Source organism: Daktulosphaira vitifoliae, unplaced genomic scaffold (genome assembly GCF_025091365.1).
Source record: "Daktulosphaira vitifoliae isolate Bord-2020 unplaced genomic scaffold, ASM2509136v1 Scaffold_1, whole genome shotgun sequence".
NCBI classification, from domain to species: Eukaryota; Metazoa; Arthropoda; class Insecta; order Hemiptera; family Phylloxeridae; genus Daktulosphaira; species Daktulosphaira vitifoliae.
Genome location: NW_026099572.1, coordinates 68364428 through 68382037, shown reverse-complemented (window position 1 = coordinate 68382037; position 17610 = coordinate 68364428). Strand labels below are relative to the sequence as shown.

General features: G+C 24.1%; 4 protein-coding genes across 9 annotated transcripts in view; 2 read left to right on the top strand and 2 right to left on the bottom strand.

Moving 5' to 3' along the window:
* Positions 1-210: 210 nt before the first annotated feature.
* LOC126893666 (mitochondrial import inner membrane translocase subunit Tim9-like) lies at positions 211-2052 on the top strand. The gene is made up of 4 exons (XM_050664078.1): positions 211-250; positions 387-424; positions 1145-1240; positions 1679-2052. Exons 1-4 carry the CDS (start codon positions 226-228, stop codon positions 1883-1885), a joined length of 366 nt encoding a protein of 121 aa, XP_050520035.1. The 5' UTR covers positions 211-225; the 3' UTR covers positions 1886-2052.
* LOC126893654 (transcription initiation factor TFIID subunit 7) lies at positions 1691-6672 on the bottom strand. Its single transcript, XM_050664064.1, has 9 exons — positions 6482-6672; positions 5840-5962; positions 5697-5777; positions 5402-5608; positions 4478-4622; positions 3738-3874; positions 3407-3677; positions 3167-3336; positions 1691-2166 (listed from the first exon to the last, which is right to left on the bottom strand). Exons 1-9 carry the CDS (start codon positions 6542-6544, stop codon positions 2137-2139), a joined length of 1227 nt encoding a protein of 408 aa, XP_050520021.1. The 5' UTR covers positions 6545-6672; the 3' UTR covers positions 1691-2136.
* Positions 6673-7033: 361 nt separating this feature from the next.
* LOC126893650 (UDP-N-acetylhexosamine pyrophosphorylase) lies at positions 7034-9162 on the top strand. Of its 2 annotated transcripts, XM_050664055.1 has the most exons (2): positions 7034-7623; positions 7679-9162. In XM_050664055.1, exon 2 carries the CDS (start codon positions 7687-7689, stop codon positions 8923-8925), a length of 1239 nt encoding a protein of 412 aa, XP_050520012.1. In that variant the 5' UTR covers positions 7034-7623; positions 7679-7686; the 3' UTR covers positions 8926-9162. The 2 variants fall into 2 exon arrangements, with proteins under 2 accessions (XP_050520012.1, XP_050520011.1); XM_050664054.1 differs by having other exon boundaries at positions 7036-9162.
* Positions 9163-9406: 244 nt separating this feature from the next.
* LOC126893641 (endoribonuclease Dcr-1) overlaps positions 9407-17610 on the bottom strand; it is a 13462-nt gene continuing 5258 nt past the window's right edge. For all 5 annotated transcript variants that reach the window (XM_050664031.1, XM_050664030.1, XM_050664032.1 and 2 more), the window contains exons 7-21: positions 16697-16928; positions 16430-16581; positions 16194-16335; positions 15865-16101; positions 15625-15804; positions 15252-15465; positions 13675-13847; positions 13425-13609; positions 12801-13054; positions 11388-12743; positions 11004-11321; positions 10706-10926; positions 10476-10641; positions 9809-9884; positions 9407-9692 (exon numbers count right to left, since the gene is read on the bottom strand). In XM_050664031.1, the coding sequence (XP_050519988.1) occupies positions 9536-9692; positions 9809-9884; positions 10476-10641; positions 10706-10926; positions 11004-11321; positions 11388-12743; positions 12801-13054; positions 13425-13609; positions 13675-13847; positions 15252-15465; positions 15625-15804; positions 15865-16101; positions 16194-16335; positions 16430-16581; positions 16697-16928 (4063 nt within the window). In that variant the 3' untranslated portion in view covers positions 9407-9535. The remainder of the gene's footprint in view (positions 9693-9808; positions 9885-10475; positions 10642-10705; positions 10927-11003; positions 11322-11387; positions 12744-12800; positions 13055-13424; positions 13610-13674; positions 13848-15251; positions 15466-15624; positions 15805-15864; positions 16102-16193; positions 16336-16429; positions 16582-16696; positions 16929-17610) is intronic.

Below are 17610 nucleotides of genomic sequence, written 5' to 3'. Positions count from 1 at the left end.
AACCTAATGTGCATGATAAACCATCTTATCAATAGTTGCATATCAGTTAATTTTGGGAGCCAACTGCAAGGCTGTGCTTTGATTATGATGACAATTCTTTATCACAATTTACTTACATAGTATGTAATAAAAAATTATTTTTGATCAGTTATTTGATCAATACATTGTTAAAATCACATAGTTCTGTGATGAAACTATTCTTTTGATTTTGAAAATGTTTATCCAATGAGACAGCTTTACAAAATTTTAAGTTCTGCTATTTGTTTATTATTATATTATTTATTTCGATTATTTTAACATCATATTTTTTAATAGTTAGCAACTTTTTTATAAATGATTTTGTACACCTTTTATATATTAAATTTATAATTCATTTTATTTTAAAGATATCTTTAAAATGGAAGATGAAATCTATCTAAAAAATGTGAGTAAATTATGTTCTTTATTACCATGGTTGTAATTTAAATTTATTTAATTAGGGTAGTCTTCAAAAATCAAATGTCTTTTTTTTTATACTTCTTAACTTTTCTTTAATGCTCATAAATATATGAAGGTAAAACACATGAATGGAAATTTTATAAGAAATTCAAAATAATAACGTCAATGCTGTTTTTTTAATAAATAGCTTATAAAATCACTACATATAGTTAAAAACATGTGAGTCTTAAAAATATGTTATAACTGATTATGTTTATTTTTATTTTGTTTTTCATAATAATAATCACTCACAAATATTAACTGATTATTGGAAAATATGTTATAATATGAATAAGTAAAAATAAACAAAATCAGTTATGACATATTTTTAAAACTTTATATGTATTTTACTGAATGTAGTTATTTTGTGAGCTATTCATTAAGAAAACAATATTGACATTAATAATTTTGAATTTCTTGAAAAATTCTCGTTTTACTTTAATAATTCTAAATTAAGCAAAAAAAAAATTGAGACAAAGATCAGTTATTTTTATTAAAATTATTTTATTAATACAACTTAAGAAGTCTGGGGCAAAGGTTAATCTTAATCTTGCACAGCTCATTTATATGAGCATTAAGAAAAATGAATGGGTACCGTAAAAAAAAAAATTTGATTTAAAAGAGCTACCCTAAAATATATATATATATATATTGATTGTATTTTTAGATCAAAGAATTTTTGCAAAATTACAATAAAATTACTGATGAATGTTTCACTCAATGTGTGTACTCATTTTCTCAAAGCAAATTATCAGAGGAAGAGGTAATATTTAGTTAACTCTCCTTGTTAATACATACTGTTAGATATTTATTTTGATATAATTTTATGTAATAGTCCTTTATATTATTAAATGATCAAATAATATGAAAAAAATCACAATTTTTAAAATTTTTATTAGTCACTTGTAGTAAAAATTTTATTTATTTCAAATAATGAAATCTCTAAAACTATTAAATAATATCTATTCAAGTTTTTTAAATAACATTTTGAAATAACCTGCAAGTTGTTGAATATACTAGTATTAAACTTATTTGGTTGGTAAAATGTCTTGTAATAATGTTAAAACTATTAAATTATGTACATCTCAATATTACCTTTTGAGATTATAGGATTAAAATTTTTTTTTTTTTTTTGATAATGAAAGATTCATTGATACAATTAAGTATATGTAAAATTATTTCACTTTTTATTTGATTTTAGCAACTGTGTGCAAATAACTGTGTCCAAAAGGCCAATTCAGTAGGTCAAAAATGTATGCAAGGATTTATTGAGCACCAACAAAAATCTATGCAAAAACTTGCTGAAGAGGCTAATAAACAAAATTTAATTGAACAAGAAAACAATAATATCCAAGATGTTCCAATTCCTGAAAATAATTCACCCCCAGAAAATCAAAAAGAGGACTAAAATATTAATTTTGTAGTGTTCATGATATAATATATATTATAAATTGATTAAAACAACCATTACTTGGATGTTATCTTAAACATTAACATTAACTGTTTAAAAATATCTATCTGTAATATTTATTTATTTAGAATTATGTGAAATAGAAGAAGTTTTTTTGAATATAATACATTTTATTATATTATATGACATATACATAATATGTATATATTATATATTATTATTATGTCTTTTGCTTATTCATAGTTCTTCTATAATAAAATTGATCGGAGTTCTTGAATCTAAAATTAAAAATATATTATTTACATGCTTAATATTTTGTACCCAATAAATACAGAGAAAAAAATAAAAATATAAAACATGTAATTTTTTATATTCAAAAATTAATAGTATCCTGTATTCTATAATTTCTAGAAAACAATTTTACCATATCCCCCTTAAAGATTTATCAACTTGTTGATAAGAATTTTTAGACAAGTGTTTTAGAAAATATTAGTATTTTTATATCAAGACAGGAGTTGGGTTTAGGAGTAGTATAGTTTGTTAATGTCTAAAGATAAAAAATAAATGCCTTTTCAACTTCAAAACGAAGCAAACAAATCAGCGTTCACCTTTAGTCTTTATATTAAATAATTAATAAGTTCCGAAATACTAGTCCAAAAATTATTATCAACAAATCATTTTCTTAGATTGATAATTTTCTAGTTTGTAAGTTGATTAATTATACATATTTCTATTTAAAAACTTTTGATCAAATTCTAAGAGGGATATGACCAAATGGTTTTTTAGAAATCATAGAACATAGGATACTATTAATTTTTAAATAAAAAATTACATTGTTTTATATTTTTAAAAATATTGTGTAACTCATATTTAAACAAAAATCTTGTATTTAATATAATCTAAGAAATTATTTTTTATGTATAAGAGGATAGGTAATTTATTAGCCTCCAAAGACTATATAGGCAAAATATTATAATGATATCACCCACTATTCATTCACACTTCATTCTGTTTTTTTTTTTGACAAACTTTTTAATACTTAATTTAATCAGTAAAATTTGGAAAATAAAAAAAAACTTTATAAAACTCAGTATTGTTAGTTAAGTAGTGATAGTAGTTAACCTATAGTAGATTTCATTAATTATTTGATTATATCCAATCAAGAAATAAAATAAGTGATAAACTTTTAATTTCTGTTTGTCAAAAAGCAAAGGTATAGAAAAAAAGATTTTAAAATGTTCAATACTACTAAAAATTATAACCTGATAAATCAAATACCTGTTGTTCTTTATCTAATTGTTCTGCAAAAAGATTATTTGAAATATTTATAAATCTTTCTCTTAAATTTATATTTTCTATATTAGCAATTTCCATATCTTGTTGTTTTTTCCGTTCTTTCAGTTCTTCAATTTCTAGTTGTAATTGATCAATTTTATGTTTTATATCATCTAAAATATACAATTAATGTATCAAATTCATAAAATGAATTATTTTTTAGTCATGATAATAAATTCATACCAGAGGAAACATTTCCAGCTTCTAATGGAACTAATGTAGATAGTACTGGTGTATCTCCAAGCTTACTATCATCACTAAGTTCTAATTCAGACTTAAGATCATCTCCAATCTCATCTCTACTATAACCTAAACTTTCATCTAATATTTCAATATTAGTATCTAAAGGAAGTTCTTTTTTTATTTCATTTTGAGAGCTATCATTAGAAATGAACATTTCTTTAGAAAATTCAGTAACAAGCTTTTGAGTACTAGAAACAGAAGGTTTCTCTTCCTAAAGTAGAAATATTGATATAATGTAAAATAATATAAGTCATAATAAACAATATTCTACCATTAAAGAATTTGTATCAGACAAACGGCTATCATCAGCTGTTAATCTGCTCATATCTTCATCCATATCCATTATATTAATATTACCAGCTTCTTCGTCAGAATCGCTAAGAGCTTCTCCAAAAATGTCTCTTTCAGCTAAAATTAAAAAAAAATTAAATTAATTTTTACAACTAAAAACTATTTTAAGTTTAATAATAATAATTTGAACATATTACAAATTAAATAGCATTAATAGAAAATTCAAAGATATCAGAAGTTTAAAATTTTCAAATTCTCTGACTTATCTATGATTTTGTAGGAAAATGTTTAAAAATTCTAAACCTGCTCTGTGGACCATAGGTATATAATATTTATAAAAAAAAGTAGGATTAACACACTTAATTATGATATAACTTTCATAAACCCCATTATCTTTCTTTCTACCAATCCTCAAAAAAAAAAAACTAATATAAGATATTTTAAAAAGAAAAAAATTATAATTTATTGATATTTCCAAGGAAAAAAGATAATAGTTGATTTTTTTAGTTAAACAAAAATCTAATTGTTTTTTGGTTAAATTATGTCTCGTTTCTTATGTGTTGTTATTATAGGAAAATCAACAAAATCCTTGACATTTCAATGATTTCCCTAATCATTTTTAAATATGTTAACTTTTTCACATTTCCTATATATTTCAGACTTGTGGCAACCATAAAATTATCAATATTTAAATAACTTAAATGAAAAAATATTGTGTACCAATATCTTGTTTGATATCATTACGCATTTCTCCATGTATGTATGGTTCTTCTTTAACTTTTTTGTTATTCTGTACTTCTATTTCATTAACTACTTCCCATTTCACACTAAGAGCTTCACTGTCACTTTTTAACAAATATTTAACCTAAAATTATAGAGAATATTTTTTTGTAACAAAAATTAATACTGATCACTGTTATTTAAAAATAGATAGACTATTAGTTATAAATAGGAATATTAGTTATAAAGCATATCTGCTTTCAAATAATGAATAGACTTTTCAATTGGTATTAGAGATATGACAGTTATCTGGTTATTGAAATACAATCTTAGTAAATATTTTTAGAAATATTATTCATATTGTTATAATATTATATATATATTATTATATTATAATATTATTATATATTAAGACTTTTATGCTATTAATGAAACAATTAACAATTAAATAGCTTTGAGTTGAAAGGTAAAACAAGAGCCAAAACTATTGGAACCTAATAATTTAGTAATCTATATCTTAAGTGAATTGGACATACAATGAATTAAAGGATTTGAGTACTAAATTATTATTTAAATGCTTTTTTATTAATGAACTACAATTTTACTAAATTGAAAACTTACATCAACCAATACACTAAGTACCTAGTAAGTAAATTTTTTGATAAAGTTTTATTTTGTTTATCCATACAAATAATTTATAAATTTTTTCTAAATTTATAATAAGAATTGATTACTTGTAGCTAATATTGTAGTTCTAATTGATATGGAATAAAACTTAAAAAATAAAAAAAAAAGTATTTACTTGATATTGTACTTAGTGATATATTTATTTGATGTAAAAATATTGATATGAGAATATTATTTATGGAAAAAATTGTTGTTTCTTAAGGAATAAGAGTTAAAATTTTTTTTTATACTATGTACCTCTTTTTCAATTTCTGGTGCTTCTACATATTTCTTCCTAAGAGTTTTACGAAATCTACGCTTTCTTACATTTTTTAATGGAGGTGTTATACCATGTGGCCATAAATATTTTTTATCTACTTTGTTGGGCTCTTTTTTTTTAAAGATTTTTGTTTTATCATCTTCATCAGATAGTAAAAAATCTTCATTATCTTTACAAATAATCATCTAAAAAAATCAATCAATCCTTTTTTATAATAATTTAATCAATTAAGTTTTATTCAGACATTAACTCAGTGATTAAAATAATACTCACTTGACATATATCAGCAGTTTTATAAACAGTCTTATTATCAATTGTTTTTTGCCCTTCAATAATAGTAGGTAAATCTACAACCTAAAATTAAATTTTATATTTTTTAATAATTTAAGAAATATTATTAATAAAAAAAAAATTACCTTAGCAAATAAATGGTGATTACCAATAATAACTTCACCTTTTCTTATATCGTTTTCTAATTTAATACTTATTTGCTCTTTTGCATCTTTTTTAATTAATTCTTTTAAAGTTGTTGCAGCTTCCTAAATTAAAGAAATTACAAAAAATTACAATGATAACATGATAAATAAAATTCTGAATTTGGCTTTACTGCACAATAATAAATAAAAAATATACATTTCAAGCTTTTTGTTAGATAAAAGAATATTGATAGTATTTTGATTTTTAGATCTATATTTAATGTGTTTTCTCATAAGCTCATATTGGTTGTGGTAAAGAATGGAAAAAACTGTGCAATTTGACAAAACAAAATGAAACCCCAGTACCTACATATTGAAATACGAAACATTCCTGAATTATCTATACAGGCTGTCTTGAAATTTTGAAGTTTGCATGTTAAATTTCTTTAGAAGTTGCTAACAAAATTGGCAATTTAGGTAGTTGGGCAAATCCATAAACCAGATTTTCAAATAAATCCACAATTAATTTGTTATGATAGAGTTTTCCTTAATTAAAAAAAAAAATTTTATCCCCGTAATATCAGTAGCGATAATGGTTTTCAAATAGAAAAACAATGATATAAAACGTTAAAAATATATTACCACAGGAACTCTCAATATAACTTCACTTTCTAACTCAACAGCTTGATCTGATTTTGGTTCCATTATAAGGATTATATTTAAATGTTTATCCAGCAACTAAATTAATAATAATACAATTGTTATAAAATAATTGTAGTAATATACATTAACGAAATTGACCATTTCAAGTGCTATATCAATTATTATCAGAATCCTTAGAACCATTATCACTATATCAACTGTCTTATAATGAATATTTATGAATGCTTGTTAATTATTCCTAGCATGTGGCAATATTTATTGACAGGTTAATCCTATTTTTCGAGTTTAGCGGTAATAATGGGTCGTAGTAATGACCATAAACCTATTATTTAAACTCTATTTTTATATTTAATTTAAACTTATTTTCATAAATGAAAAATGACAAAATTATTTTAACTATATTCTGTATCTAACAAATGTAATGTTATACAAAAAAACAAAACTAATTTTTTGTCATATGATTGACACAGGATTTTTAGTTTATTTTACCTAAATAATTAATAGACATTTTTCACTGATAAAATAACCATTATTTATACTTAAGTAAAACCTAAACGTCAATTTTGGAAAGTATTAGAGACATAATTTTGCAATGAATTTCGAAATGTACTGTCTGAAAATTGATGTAATATAATATTACAATAGACAATTATATGTGCATTTGTTATGTTCTTATGTTAACTTGTTTAGGGTTTCTATTTTAAAAGTGATAGAATGTGCTTCAAAATCTAAAATTAAACAATAATTAGAAAAGATAATTAAATTGTAATTTATAAAGTATGATAGTAATTCCTCTTTAAGAATTATTAAAACTTGAATGGTTAACTATTTGCTTTTTAATTATGTGGTTGAGTACCATTCTTCATTCATGATTATCTTAGAGAGGTTTTAGTGAAAGTAAGATTGGTAAAATTAGTTTGGTATGTGGCATAGTCGTTATTATCACTTTTTATTAATGAATGCTTGTTACGTTAATTTTTATAATGTCGGACTTTGATTCAGTAGAAACATTATTAAAAACTTACGACCAGCAACATATTCTTAAGTTTTGGAACGAAATAAATGATGAAGAAAGACTACAGTTATTGGCAGATATCAAAGCTTTTAATATTCTAGAAGTAGTAAGCTTGTTTAAAAGAACTTTTAATTGCATGAAAACTGATGTTGATATGTTAGATAATAAAATGAAACCAATTCCTTCTGAAATATTTGGTTCAACAAGGACTAGTTCTGAAAAACATTTGGAGGAATATAATAATTCAGGACTTAAGCAAATTTCTGATGGTAAGGTTGGAGTTTTATTGATGGCTGGTGGGCAAGGAACTAGGCTTGGAGTAAATTATCCTAAAGGTATGTATAACGTTGGTTTACCATCTCAAAAATCTCTTTTTTGTATTCAAGGAGAACGTATTAAACGGCTTATCAATCTCGCTCAACAAAAGTATGGACACTGCTACGGATTGCCTTGGTTTATAATGACCAGTGAGCACACTATGGAACCAACTGAAGAATATTTTAGAAGCAAAAATTACTTTGGTTTAAAAAAAGAAGATATTATATTCTTTGAGCAGTATATGTTACCAGCATTTACATTTGATGGAAAAATTATTATGGAAAATAAATATAAAATATCCAAATCCCCAGATGGTAATGGTGGTCTGTATAAAGCTTTACGTGATCGTAATATTCTTAATGAAATAAAAAAACGAGGTATTTTATATCTCCATGCCCATAGTGTTGACAACATATTAGTTAAAGTAGCTGATCCAATATTTATTGGTTATTGTATTTCAAAAAATGCTGATTGTGGAGCTAAGGTTGTTGAAAAAGCATATCCATCAGAACCTTTGGGAGTTGTTTGTGAAGTAGATGGAAAATTTCAAGTAGTAGAGTACAGTGAAATCACTAGTAATACGGCTGAAAAAAAAAACTTTGATGGTAGTCTTTTATACAGTTCTGGAAATATTTGTAATCATTTTTTTACAACAAAATTCTTAGATGAAATTGTTTCTAAGTACCAAGATAAATTGAAATTACATATTGCTAAAAAGAAAATACCATATGTCAATTCAAAAGGATATGAATGTAAACCAACAGAACCTAATGGCATTAAAATGGAAAAATTTATTTTTGATGTTTTTGAATTTTGTACTAATTTAGCTGTATGGGAAGTAAATAGAGATGAAGAATTCAGTGCATTAAAAAATGCATATGCTCCTGGTGGTAAAGACAACCCTTGTACATCACGATTAGACCTACTAAATCTTCATAAAAAATTTGTAGTAAAAGCAGGTGGAAAATTCATCAATGATTCTTTAATATGTGAAATTTCACCTTTGATAACATATGCTGGCGAAGGTTTGGAACCTTATGTTAAAAATAAAATATTCTGTACTAATTTAGAATTGAAATCAGAACAATAAATTAATACTTAATTTAAAAAAATGAATAATTTCATTTTAAATTTAATATTATAGTTTTATAATTGCAAAATGTAGTATCTAAGTTCTCATTTTATGAAAAAATTATCTTTGCTCTTATATTAAACTTAAAATCAACTTAAATAAGTTAAAAATAAAAATAAAAATGTAACAACAAATATTAAATGAGGCATTTAGAAATCTTTAGGTATAAGTAACATTTTTTTGATTGGGTTTAATGTTTTTGTTTTTTATACAATACCATGTAAAAAAAAGACATTTTCATGATTTTTATGTATTTTTTAACTTATTGTTTACCAAATAAAACTATTAATTTTCAGTTTGACTATACGCTTAGCTCAACTTTTTAAAAAATATCACTTTTACACCTTGTATTCTAAGCGCCTTAAATAATCTGTACTTGGTTATAAATAAATTTTCAGAGAACTATGTTCTCAATTTTTTTTATTTTAGAAAATGTAGTTCTCTTATTTTTTGCCAATATTCTTATTAAAAAAAATTACTATGAAATATTTAAGAAATTAACTTAAATATAATTATGTATATTTTTAATATTAAAATAAATAAGTTTATTGTAATATTTTGAAATGTTTTAACATTTTATTTTTTTTTTCAAATGTTTCAAAGCACATTTTGCTGCAGTACATTTTGCGATTCTATAATTTCGACCAATACCTTTGAATTCACCTTTTCCAAAAATTTCTACAACAACACGGACACGACGCCCATCAGCTAACTTTTCTGGTTTGCTACAAAATTATTTTTAAACAATATAAATATTAAAAGTTTTGAATAAATTAACACTTGGAAAGGTATGTTATTTAAGTTTGTTTAATGTGAGTAAAAGATTTAAAACTTAATTTACCTAAATTTAGCTGTTTCTGGTTCCAGCTCTAATAGTTCCCTGATTGGTGATTTGGGAACATTTGTACTGAATTTTTCTATAATATTAATTTAAATAAACTTAATTACAATACTTATAGTAGAAATATTAAAAAAATATTTTTATACAATATAAAATTATCATATAAAAAAATTTTCATTATCAACTTGATTATCAAATAATGAAACAGCACATTCATTGTTCAAACCCCTTAAATGTTAATACATTTTTTTAGGATTATTTCTCCTAACTTATTATTATAATTCGATATATTTTTTTAATATATATCTAAAAAAAAACGCCCTATATATACAAAATGTTAGATATATTTAACTATCATAACAATACTTTGATGAAAATATTTAAATGTAAAAACTAAATTATTATAATTAGGTAGAGGTGAGCACAATGGACCTACAGTTCTAAGTGCATGAACAGTTTTTACCCACCTCCTAAAAAATTTAACTAAAAAAAATATTTATTTTTATTTTAATGGATCATAACTCTGAATATTAATTAATATAATTTTGTGAATTTTTGGAGAAGTTAAATCTTATTTAAGCTTTAATTCTTTAACTTTTTCTAGTAGAGCCTCTACAGGTATATAATATATATACACGTACACAGGCTATAATTGCAAAATACTAACCCATTTCACTTTCCATAATTTTGTGGTACACTTTCCATACAGTATCTAATGACATGTTACTATCTAAATAAATGGCTCCTGCAACAGATTCAAAAACGTCTCCTAATGCTTTTGGTACTTCAACATCTTCTGCATCTTCACATTCATCTTCTCCCATAAAATAAAACTAAAATAAAAATGAAAAGTACAAATTACTTAGTATAGTTATTAAAATACGCTATATTCAATACTTCTTCATCAACTTTATGCCCATTTTCTTCTTGTATTGTAACAAATTTACAAACCACATCAGAAAGACCAGGAGATAAATGTTTAAAATATTTATGAAATCCATTCCTGACTGCTAATGAGGCAAAAATAGTGTTATTTACTAATGCCGAACGAAGATCTGTTAATGCTCCAGGTGAATGTTGTCTTTTATCTTCATAAAGATGTCTTGTAATCAAATAATCTAAAAATTACATGTACTTAACTCTTACGTAAAAAAATAATTTTTTAATTTGTTTAACCACATAATTTTTTAACTACCTAAAACTGCATCACCTAAAAATTCAAGGCGTTGATAACAGTCAGTTAAGCGATTAGGATAATAAGATGCATGAGTCATAGCTTGTAACAAATAGCTACGATCTTCAAATCTATAGCCTAAATTTTGTTCAAATATTTCAAAACCATACATTAATTTATTCAGTTCGCCTTCAGGATCAGTTACATTACGTAATAAAGGCGATAAAGGTTGTTTCAAATATCCTAATGTCATATCTTCTAATGTAGGTAGTACTTTAATTCCTAGCCAAGACATAAATAGTAATGCTCCTCGAGAACCGCATGATATTAAATAAGCACCTAATATAAAATTATATTTAATTATTTCCATATTTATAACAATTTATATATAAATAAATCTCATACCAATCAAAGCTTCAACACAATCAGCAATACTTTTATCTGGAATACTGTGTTGAGTAACAAGATTATAAGGTACAAACACAGGCGTATTTGCAGGATTATCATTATTAATTCCCCTTTTAAACTGTTTAATAGCTTCATTAATTTCTTTATCAGTTGGATCTTTAAAAGTAGGTAGAGTAATCATATTCCATAAAGAAGTAGGTATGCCAGCATCTATTAAAGCTTTTTCTAACTTATGTGGAACAAAATAACAAGGAGGTAACCAATTGTCATGAGGTTCAAATTTTGTAGATATCATACGCTGTCCAAATTTTTTTAGTTTTCCCAAGCGATACAAATTTAGATTACTAACTTGTTTTGATCTAAGATGACTTAATTTTCCTTCATGAACATTATCGTGTGTACAATATAAGTAAGCAGTAATAGCATATTTTAAAAATGAATCACCTATGGTTTCTAAACGTTCCAAATTAATACCATCATTTGCATTTGACATTGTTAAAGCCTGAAGTAGAACACTAGGATTAGGTCCACTATGATTAATTAAATCTGGTTGATAATCAAAACTAAAAATGTCTGGATCGGTTTTATTTTCATTAAAAATTGAATTAACATGACTTCTTTTTCTGGTTAACATATCCAATTTTGAAATACTTGATACAAAATTATTTTCCTTAGTTCCATATCCAGTGTCAGAGTTTAATAGCCACGGTAATTCTAATGAAGAAGATTTATCTATTACTTGAGTATCTTTTTGTTTGCGCTTAACAATAATGTCTTCATTTTTATTAATAAATAAAAATTTAATATCCTTTTCTTCTAAAATAGACATTTGTTGTTTTTCAAAAAGAATATTACAACTGTCATTCCATGACCAACTTGAAGATTCATTATTTTTAAATAAGTGTTGTTTATTAGGTTTACTTTCATTTTCATCTACAGCTTCAGCTAAATAAGTATTTCTGAATTCTATACGTAAGCTACTTAAATGAATATCATTTTCTTGTGCTCCATCATCTGAATCAACATCACTAAATGTACTTGAATCGTTGTCACTATGTACCATCCAGCTAGTAGGTGATGTGTATCTTATTTTAGAAGAGACAGAATTAATATCATTCATTGAAAAATTAGCCATGTCATTCGACCAAGTGCCAATATCCATCCAGTTGGGATCATCTGATTTATCTATATTGACTATATCTTCATTTTTTTTTTTTAAGGGATTATCAAAAGTTTCAATTGTTTCTTTTAGGTCGACAATTTTCTTATTATTAAAGTTTTCTTTCTGTTCTTTTCTTTTTTTTAAAATTTCTTTCATTGTCCAACCAAAGTCTAAAGGCTCCCAGTGATGATCTATACAAATTTAAAAATTAATTTAATTCTTCAACATTAAATGTAGTATAATTTTACCATAAGGAAGATTAAGTGAACCTAAATATATATCTTTGGCAACTATAGTTCGAATTTCATCAGCTAACAATAATGCATTAATACGGTATAATATACATGGTAATGAAACAGCTTTTCGCCACATTGATGCAGGAAACAAATGAATTTTACAAAGTTCTGGTACAAGAATTTGTTTTTGACTTAAATTATCTCTTTTAGCTTTTTTGGTTGCATCACTACTAGTAGGTAAAATAACACCTTTTCTATTCATATATCTAAATAAAATTGAATAAAACTGAGTTAAACTAAAATAATTTGTCTAATTAAATTAATAATGAGACTATCCATTATTAAGATGTGAACTCAAATAATTTATGGCATGAATAATAAAACCGAACTCAATATAGGATATTTGTTTTAAATCTAATATTTAATTTGAATATTCAAGCTTTCATGATAAATCTTAAATATAGCCTGTAACATTTTTTAAATGATTCACATTTCATATTTCATAGTTTTATTTACATTGGATTTAATCTGTTTATTTTAATTTTGGTATAATTTAAATTAGATGAATTTTTAAAACTATGGAAAAATTAGTTTGACTACTACTAAGTTAGTTAAATTACTGTATTGATAATAAACCTGGGCGTTAGGAAATTCAACCTAGCCGAAGTATGATCAACATCTAATAAAGGTTGCCCAAGATTTTGAATCCTTAAGTTATACTTCAAGAAATAATAATCTTCAAATGTTTTATAATTTTCTATTGAGCCTGGGAAAGGTGATTTTGGATTTAGATGATCACAAATTTCAGCTACATAAAAGTACTAAGACAAAACAAAACAAAAAAATGATGAAATGTTATTGCAATTATTGTAATTCAATATATTACTTGAGGCTGCTCTTGATTTCTATACCAAGGTGTAACAACTGCATCTTTTAGAACATCAATATCTGGTTGGAAATATTTTCGGTCTTCATCAGGTATTATTTGAAGCCTTTCATCTTTTCTTTTATGCATAGCATCCAAAAATTCCCAGTTTATATCCATGCAGTCATTTTCATCTTATTTCAAATAAAAATCAATAGTAATTAATGATAACTAAATTTTAATTACAATACAATTTTATTTAAATACTTAAAACATACAATTTTTGTAGATAAAATAAAATGGTAATATTTTATTACTTAATCATATTGACTTACAATACTGGATTATCAAACATTAAAAAAAAAAAAAAGATTCTTAAAGTATATAATAATATAATAAGAATTGAACACATGTGCCTAATATTAATTAAAATTTAATATATAGTATTTATTGTGGCATTTTTAGTTAAATATTTTAAGTATTTTTTTAATTTTTAGTTAATATTTTATATACATTATTTATTTTAAGAAGTATGCAGCAACCTTATAATTTAATTTAAAAACATTTTTCTAAGTTAGAAATAATTGTCAGTGATAAATAATCCTAACTTTATAAGTAAAATATACTTTTAATATAAGCTTATAACAAGTTTATATTATAAAATAAACTGTATTTATTTTGTAAGTGTAGTCTTATTTAGATTTAATTTTAAATAATTGCCTCAAATTGGGTAACTTTTCACCTTAAATATAAAAATGCACCTATAGAAAAGTGCTTAAAAAAAAAAAGAGTAGAGACAATATGTTAGAGCAAACTTATCACAAACTATACCATAGTATTTTATATTCGAATAATTTTTACTTATTTTATTACAAATTCTTTATTAGGCATTTTTATTTTGATGCAATGTGGTACAATGAAATTCTATTTTTCGGTAGTTAAAATGTTATTATTTTATTTGTGTTTATAATAACTATATACTAAATTGTATAATTATCTATGGGCTATTTAATTTTATATTAAAACTATCATTTCTATCAACTAGATGTTTCTCGCAATATCATTTCTAGCTTTTCACGACTCAGACTGGGTCATAACTTTTTACCAGCATTCACTTACAAATTAAACCTGAACTCTGTTGCCTTTTGCCATTTACATAAGGAACAAGTTATATGACACTTCCCCCACTATTTATTGAATTACTTCCCCTTTGCGTCTAATAGGTGCCTGCTTATAAAATTTCACTTTTGTTATACTAATTAACACTAATTATTTCTGTAATTCATAACGCTAATTAATACTATATCATTTATTTCTTATGTAATTGTCGAGCTATAATATTTTCATAATAAAAGCTAATAAAAAAAAACATAACTATTATTTAAAAATATGAAATTATATATTATATACCTTATCATATTTAATAATAATTTTGTCATTTATAGCTTTGATAATTTTAGTATGTTATTGATATATAATTTTTTTATTGTACTTTTTTTACTATAAAATTTTTTCCTTAAATTATTATTACTGACTTTTTGTTTGAAATTCTATTATAATAATATGAAAGTATTACAATATATATTTCTTAAAAATACCTCTAATAGTTGGCACAATGTAATAACAATTATGAGTAGTGGTTGGATCAAATGCTACATGACATTTTTGTAAACGTAGTACACTAGTGAATGTATAATTAAGGAATGTTGCTACGTCAGTTAGCTGTTGTTGTGTTAGATATAAATCAGTTTTCATTAACTTTAAACTAACATAAACTTCTCCACAGCGAGTGTAAATTGGAAAGGATGGAATCTACATAAATATATGATCATAATGAGATTAATAAAAATAAATTTTATAAAAGAATATATCAATTTAAAATTTTAGAACCACAATATGCTTAATGTTATAAATAATAAAATACTTTTTTTTTATAATCATAGCTTTAGTTATCTTTTAATTTAAACATACACTTGGAATTTGTTTTAATGTGAGAATTCCAAATCCAAAAATTGATTCTTCTGGTGGGTGAATTTTTCGGCCTCTTGTATTTTGTTCTTCTGGTACTGGACAATTCATTTGTAATAAAATAGCATAAAAGTAACAAGGTTTACCCTCTATTGGTCTACAATCATTTAGTACTTGAGCTATCTAAATAAAAATTTAATCAAAAAATATCCCTACAAATAATAAATAAAAGCTATTTCTCACTCTTTTAAAATAGTATTGTCGACGTTTATTTGTTCCTGGTCGAGGTTCTTCAGTATCCCATGGGATTAATGCATCTTCAGCATCTGGTGGTACTTCATCAGCATTAAACAAAGCATGAAATGATTCTTTGGTTATTGGCTGAAGAGAATCATCTAGCTCACCTTTGAGGTGTAGCTGTCGGCAAACTTCTAAAGCAGCTACTCTTTTAGCTAAGATTTCGCTAGGCATAGGATGACCCTTTAAACAAAAAATCTAATAATTACTATTCTTGTCAAACAAATAACAATATTAATATTTTAAACCAATATGATTTATAGAATGATACTTACATAAATATCATGTTTAATAGGAGAATTAATTGGAAGTTGAATCACACAAATATACATTGGTTGACTTTCATAAATTATGTTTATTATTTTCCAAATGGGAGATAATTTAGTAAATGTATCACTAGGTAGTTTTGCGCAATATCTATAAAAAAAAAATTAGTTTAACATTAAATAATTAAAATTGTTACCAGAAATGATAACCTATGAAACTTCATTATAATACTATTTCAAAATACCGATTCACAAGGCCTATTGCTGTTCCCATATCAACAAATGCTCCATCTTCTTTTTTACTAGGTTTAAAAGGAGCTACACACCAATTATATTGATCAGCTGTATTTTCAATAGTTTCATCCGTGTCTTTTAAACCACAGTTATTTAGTAACATCTAAAAAAATATTTAATACAAAATCATGACATAAATTTACAAATAAATTAATATTTTCTTTCTATTTAAATTGTATATATACATTTTTAAAGATATTTAATAACATAAATATTACTTGATCAATATTTTTGTAAAGTCTTAAGCGAGATAATATGTCAGATGTAGCTTTTTCATCAAACAATTGAAAATAGAAAGCATCTAAAGTTTTCGCTCTACTTTTTAATTTTAAATAAGATCTGTAAGATTTTGGTGAATGATAGCTAATTACTAAATTACAACGAGGTAAATCAATTCCTTCTTCTAATATTTCAGTTCCAATTAACACATTACATTCCCTTTGTCGAAATCTAAAATAATAATTGATATTTAATTCAGAATCAATTATACGGCCACCATTGATTTAAACAAATTCTTAAAGTCATTAGGATAATTATTATATATATAGATAATTATATAATTTCAAATATAGCTATAATATACTTTAATTAATTCTATAATGTTAAAATTCTACCTATATAAAAATTGTATTTAAAAATATTAAAATATACTGGTGTTCAATAAATGAACACGTAAATTGTTAAGAACAATGGAAACAATAGAAACCTTTTTTCTTAATTTTTGTACAGCTTATATAAATGTAACAATATTTTTGTCAAAATTGATTCATTTAAATCTTAATTAAAATTGACAAGAATGTACATGAAGACATTGCTAAATGACAATTTGTGTAATCTTTCTTGTCCTGCTATAGAATAGACTCCCACATGTTTAAACTTGACTCTACTTATATTTAGTATATTAATCATTTCATTGCTTTGTCAGAAAATTATAATTAAATCACTACTACTATAGGATGAATGATTTATTCTTTACCACTAGATTTCTCCTAAAATGGTAATAGTTTTAAGAATTTTTTTCTTTGTTTAGTAATATTTATTTTTCAATTTGTTATGTAGCTAATATTTTAGCTTCGATGCGAAGCTGAGAAGGTATTGGTTTTACTAAGATGTGTTTTTTTTTTTTTTTTTT

What these genes read in the sequence shown, in the direction of transcription:
- LOC126893666 (XM_050664078.1), top strand. Translation starts at nt 226, where the DNA reads ATGAGACAGCTTTACAAAATTTTAA. An exon ending in ACAGCTTTACAAAATTTTAA is followed by an intron (nt 251 to 386) that starts GTTCTGCTATTT and finishes TTTATTTTAAAG; the next exon opens with ATATCTTTAAAATGGAAGAT. An exon ending in GCAAATTATCAGAGGAAGAG is followed by an intron (nt 1,241 to 1,678) that starts GTAATATTTAGT and finishes ATTTGATTTTAG; the next exon opens with CAACTGTGTGCAAATAACTG.
- LOC126893650 (XM_050664054.1), top strand. Translation starts at nt 7,462, where the DNA reads ATGCTTGTTACGTTAATTTTTATAATGTCGGACTTTGATTCAGTAGAA.
- LOC126893654 (XM_050664064.1), bottom strand. Translation starts at nt 6,544, where the DNA reads ATGGAACCAAAATCAGATCAAGCTGTTGAGTTAGAAAGTGAAGTTATA. An exon ending in AAACTGCTGATATATGTCAA is followed by an intron (nt 5,609 to 5,696) that starts GTGAGTATTATT and finishes TGATTTTTTTAG; the next exon opens with ATGATTATTTGTAAAGATAA. An exon ending in CTGATACAAATTCTTTAATG is followed by an intron (nt 3,678 to 3,737) that starts GTAGAATATTGT and finishes TTTCTACTTTAG; the next exon opens with GAAGAGAAACCTTCTGTTTC.